Below are 5,793 nucleotides of genomic sequence, written 5' to 3'. Positions count from 1 at the left end.
AGATTGTATTAGTGTTGTTTGGGGGTGTAGTGCCGGCAAATTTTATCAAAGTGGACTGAATATAGCTTATTTCGTGCTTCTTTTGATGAAAAAGGCGGAATTTTGAAATTTTTATCCAAAGTTTTTGACCAAAAAAATTAAATCAGAATAATCAACAAGGCTTGTTTGTCCTTAAAAGTTAAATCAACGACACTATTCTTAAAAATTTCAACAGTATTTAGCAAAACTGACGTGAAATTAGGCAAATTTTTTGCAAAATGTGAATAAAACAACGTGAATTCACTCTACTTTTTCAGAAGTTTAAACCTCGATAACTCCTTGAAGAAAACAAAAATTGAAAAAATCTTTTTAATTCCATATTCTACGCTGGACGAGCTTTCTAATGATACCAGTCTCAACTCTCTACGATGAATATATCGATAGGCGAAATTTGACTGAACAAAACAAACCCTTTGAGTATATAGTTCCTCCCCCCACAAGTGGGTCGGAACAAATCATTGTTGTCATATGTTGTGTACCTTTTTTATGCAAAATGTTTGCTTGGCCATTCTTGCACTACAATTTTCCTTAGCTTGCTTCAGAGATTTGACTATTTGTCAGTAGATAAATAGGGTAAACAGGTAAATCGAAGCTTGCGAGGAAGCAGTATTTCATAGATAGTTTTAAATTTTGGTTAGTTTGAACACCCCCAACCTCAACTTTTGCCACCTCTTCAGCTTTTGCGGCTGACATTTTTTGCTCCGTTTGGGTTATATAATTTAGTGTCACAAATTTTTGAACGAGTAAAAATGCAATATCTTTTGACTGAAAAAAATCGAGATCGACAAATTAGACACAAGGAATAATCAACGAATGCAACGAACGTTATCGAGGTCTCAACTTTGGGTCTCAGGAAGACATCGGAAGGCAATAAAAGTAAAAAAGTACTAAAAGACGTGAAATTTATCGTGCCTCAAAAATCAGCTTAACTCGGGTGAGAATGTTGAGATTTGTTAATTTGCTGCATCAGAGAATTCAGTCGGCGTAGTATTATTCGGGCAGCGATTTTAGAGGAATATATTTGATGCAATCTTGATCAGATGTGGAATTAGTTAAGTTAGGGACGAGTTTGATGGATCAAGTAGGTGTTGGTTCCATTTCTCAGAGAATATTTAATGGGCAATGTAATAAATACATTTTCCAATTGCGGCAACGAATTCAATTTATATATAGTTAGCTTGGTTAAGCATATCACCGGACCTTTTAAAGAAGTTTTATTTAGTGGATGTATGTCTGAGAGAACTGCTTGTAGGTTTGGATATTGCGTGATCATAGATCTGCATGGTAACTTTTTTAGTCTGGACATTAACTGTAGTGGAAACAACCCATGGGCACAACTCAGCACTCTGGGCGTAAGTCTGGCTGTAGACCGCCAAGCATCACAAAGTTCATCTCTGCCAGATAAAAAGTAATCAACTCAAAAACATCTATCAAGAGCAGATTGTAGTGACTACTCATACGGAAAACGTTTTTTTTTTCAAAACTATAAATCAAAAGGTTTAAGTGAATTCAGAAAAAACAGAATCAACTCAAAGAAAATATGGGCAAATATTATATCTCCCCTAGTCACGACCAAATATGGCTATTTTATAGGAATTCGGCAGATTGCCGCAGAAAAATGACTATCGTTCAAATTCTGGCAAATTCTTTTTTCTTTGTTTTTTGCCAAAATTACCCAATTGTTCTGTTCTCAGGTCTTAAAAATCACTTCGAGTTATTCTAAATAAGCAACTGAACTGGGGGAGAAAAGAATATTTCAATAGAACCAAATTTGACAGGACCACTGATCTCAAACACAAAATCTTACCAGTAGAATACCTCATAAAGTATCGGGTAATTATATATTTTATAAAGCTTCTAAAACCAGATTAACAGCTTTCGATAAACTCTAGTTAGCCACCTTAAGTGCTAAAATGAATGACCGTACAAACAAGCTGCCATTTAGAGCAAACCAAAAAAAACAAATATAATGAAAAACTGTTTTTTTTTAAAAAAAAAAAAGAAATTGGCTGGTATAACGATTTACCTCTCGCCTTGAGGCGGAATATCCTTTAAAAGCGGTTCTCAAACCTACAATAAAAAATCATTTGTGGAATGAGTTTCTAAAAGACTCAACGGTTTCTGAATTGAATTCTAATCTCAAAACTTTCAAGTTCAATCTTAATTTGACTTAGTTTTAGGGCGTCACTTATTCTAAGAAATGTTAATTGGAGGATTAGCGTTTTTGTTAACTTTTCTCTTTTCTCGAAAATGTTAATTGTAGATTTAGCATTTTAAAAAATTTTTCTCATAATTATATTTCATCTCTCTTAATTTGTCGATCGTTTAACACATTGTAAATTTAATACATTTTTAAACTTTCCCAATATGTGACGTTTGTTTCATTTACAATTCTTAACACTACATTGCCTTTAAACTATATTATGTATTTTATAGTTCATACTCAAAGGAATTAACAATAATTTCTTTTTATCCGTGCCCTCATTTTGATTAAAAATTTTCTAATGCTTTTTCTCTTGTTTTCTTTTTTTGGTGCCCAACCTAAAATATGTTTACATCAAATTATTGCGACATTTTGAATTTTTTGGATTTTCCTAGGACTGTTTGCGCGTGTTCTCTTTACTGAAGTGAATACTTGGAGAAAAATGTATCTCGTAAAAATCTGGCAGAACAATGGGTTATCTTGTAAGAATCTGACAGACAATGGGTATATTGTAAGAATAGGGCAGAAACACTGTTATCCTCTAGAAATCTGACCGAAACAAGGGTTATTTTATAGGAACCTGTCTGAAATTTCTGCCAGATGATGCATTGTCTTTTAGGAATATGCCGGAATGTGCCAGATTGATTCAAGATCCCCATAGGTTCGTCTTATTGACAAATGTCAATTTAATAATAATGATTGAAAGCAACAAACAGTTTATGAAATATGGCAAAACTCAATTAAAACTAAAAACATGAAGCATTCGCTTGAGCTCTCCGAGCAATTCTTATTTGATTTTTTATCTATTCTATCTATTGTTGATCCTCAAGGCAAGGGTTTCATAAATAATTTCTTTCATTGTCAAGCCTGGAATTTCAATGATCTGGGCAAACACCAAACGATTCGGGCTTACTCATGCTCAAAACACGTTCCGCTTCGGCGATTTATAATCGAAACGGGGTCGTCAGCATTGGCTGATTACAACCGAGCATACAAAACAGGGTCGGCATCGGTCAGTACATCTTTTAATACTCTCTAAACAATTTTATCTTTTTCTACACATAAACAAACCGCTTTAAATTTGATGAGCAACAATCTGAAAGAACGATGTAGCACGGAAAAGCAGCCTACTTGAGTGGTCATCAATAGGTCCAATGGACCACGTGAAGTGATGACCGGTAGATCAAGTGATGACGGTTAGTAGTTGAAGATTGCCTAAATCAATTCTTACTGGAATTTAACACGGTCATTTCTGAACCAACAATCGTTGCATCAATGTATAAATATAATACCAGTACAATTGTCAGATGCAGTATGACCGAATCAACATTTTCAGCACATTTATTGCAAAATATTTACAGACCCAGCTTGAGACTCTTTACTCACTTATAGCGAGTGCTGTGCAAAAATTATTAAAAGAATTGCGCTGCTTTTACTGAAATTCAAAGTGCTAATTTTAAATAAAGGTTTTTCCAAGAGGGTGCTGAATAGTCAAAAATCCGCTGACAAGTGCTGAAAATATTTCTATTCTGCCCGTTCAGCGTACTTTTAAGATAATTTCCACATATTCAGTGCATTTGTTACAATTATCGACTTTTATCAACTCACGCCCCAACCCGGGGTCGAGCTTCGGTTTACTGAGAACTGCAATAATCACATTTATTCCGAAATTTCGAAAAGCACCCAAAATTTCCAGTTTCTGTTGTAAAATGGTCTTTCGAACTTAATCATAGAGAGGATGCTCATTTTGAATTTTGAAATGCCAAAACAAACATTTAACATATTGAGGTATATGTGTTGGCAAACAAACATCAGTTTGTGAACTAAATAGTATCAAAATAAATTGTTTAATTTATTTATACCATTTGAGAATGAAGGTTTTAAATAGTTCATTGATTATAATCGTTTGTGCTCTTTTTACTCCCGTGTTGACACTCATTCCTGGAATTGGAAACTGCCCCCAACTGCTGGTAACAACCAGACTTCAATGGGTCAGTCTGCAGGGCAAATGGAACCGATTGTGGTCATTGAACCCACCAGTCATTTCATCTGCATTCCAGCCCTGCTCCTACGCAGATATCAACTTGGAATATGATAAAAGAGGTCTGCTGCATCCCAGGTTGAAAACTTAGACACAGTTGGACGGACCGAGGTGCTCTTAGTCTAAGAAAAAGCGGATCTTTTCCGTTTGTGCCCCCCAGGTTAGTGGGTGCATATTATTTGCAACCCCCAGACGCACGTGCAATAATTTTACATAATGATTTACTAAGTAATGACGCGTGCTCTGTAACTGGGGGGAGCATAACGTACTGGGGGGGCACAAACGGAAAAGATCCGAAAAAGCCTTACTGAGACATTGTTAAATTACGGTACTGAACTAAAGCCACAATCGGTACACGCCTTAATAACTGAACCGAATGGAATGAAAGTTTCTCAAGGCACTCAACTATGAAAGTTTGAGGAACTCATTCAATGCGTTGCATTCCTTTTTAAAAAATAAGCACTTTCATGCGTTTCTGATGTAGATCAACCGCATTTTAGAAACCACATGTGCCTCTAATCTTTGAAGGCATAAAAATTTAGAATAAAATTTATTAATTAGAAGTTAAGATTTCAAAACTCTTGACGCGCATTGCTATCAAGTTCTCATAAGTTTTTTCCCGTTTTTTCCCCGTTTTTTCCCCGTTCTTATAAGTTTTTTCTCGTCAAAAATGCTATGAAAAAAATTGCCGTTCATTTTTTTTTTCAAATTGGGATGCATCTGAGACAATTGAGTTCGCTAAAGTTCAATTGAAATTTCAGGAAAGCTGAGCATTGCAATTAACTCAACTAACTATCTCAAATTCCAAGGGTTGTTTGTCAGTGACGTCATGCATGGCATCCAGGCACCTATCCACGAAGGAACAGGGATAGCTGAGTTCAATCTGGACTCGACTGTTCACTCGCCCCCTCCGGACCAGAAAACAGCAAATTTTCACATAATTTATACGGACAGAAATTTGGCATTGGTTTATTTTTGCAACGATATTGGATTTTTCCACACAAAGCATGCTTGGGTTTTGTCACGCGGACGAAGAGTGGAGGAAGATGAAGCAGAGAGAATATATGCACTTTTTGAAACAATTGCGCATGTGAAAATTAGTGATTCAATCTTTCATGACTTTGATAAACTGGAATGTCCTGATGTACATTTTCTGTAAATTAGATGAAAGCGGAGAACTATTCAGTAAGAGGCTAACTGATTGCTTCCTTGAAATAATTCAGCAATCACTTTCAAAAATTCATCAAATTACGCTCAATAATATTTCTATTTGTTATTAAATTGATCTTTTTTGTTTAACTTCTAATTAGACCATTCACGACCAAATTAACCAACCACTCATCGAAACTACACACAAAATTTAAAGACACAAAACCTTGTCTGAAATTGATGTGCGCTCGAAATTGTCTCTGATTATTGCATCTGACCAAATTAGATGGAAGGTAACTCGTCCAGACATTTATGCGACCCTGTCGTATCGTCCAGACGATTGTGCACTCGAAATGTACTC

At 35.5% G+C, this 5,793-nt stretch overlaps 1 protein-coding gene across 1 annotated transcript; it reads left to right on the top strand.

The window, feature by feature from the left end:
• Positions 1 to 4,069: 4,069 nt before the first annotated feature.
• LOC142347201 (uncharacterized) lies at positions 4,070 to 5,582 on the top strand. The gene is made up of 2 exons (XM_075398918.1): positions 4,070 to 4,345; positions 5,045 to 5,582. Exons 1-2 carry the CDS (start codon positions 4,114 to 4,116, stop codon positions 5,440 to 5,442), a joined length of 630 nt encoding a protein of 209 aa, XP_075255033.1. The 5' UTR covers positions 4,070 to 4,113; the 3' UTR covers positions 5,443 to 5,582.
• The last annotated feature ends 211 nt before the right edge of the window (positions 5,583 to 5,793 follow it).

Source organism: Convolutriloba macropyga, chromosome 1 (assembly GCF_964194025.1).
Source record: "Convolutriloba macropyga chromosome 1, txConMacr16.3, whole genome shotgun sequence".
Lineage (NCBI taxonomy): Eukaryota > Metazoa > Xenacoelomorpha > Acoela > Convolutidae > Convolutriloba > Convolutriloba macropyga.
The sequence above is the reverse complement of the archived record's forward strand: the minus strand, read 5'-3'. Positions and strand labels throughout refer to the sequence as shown.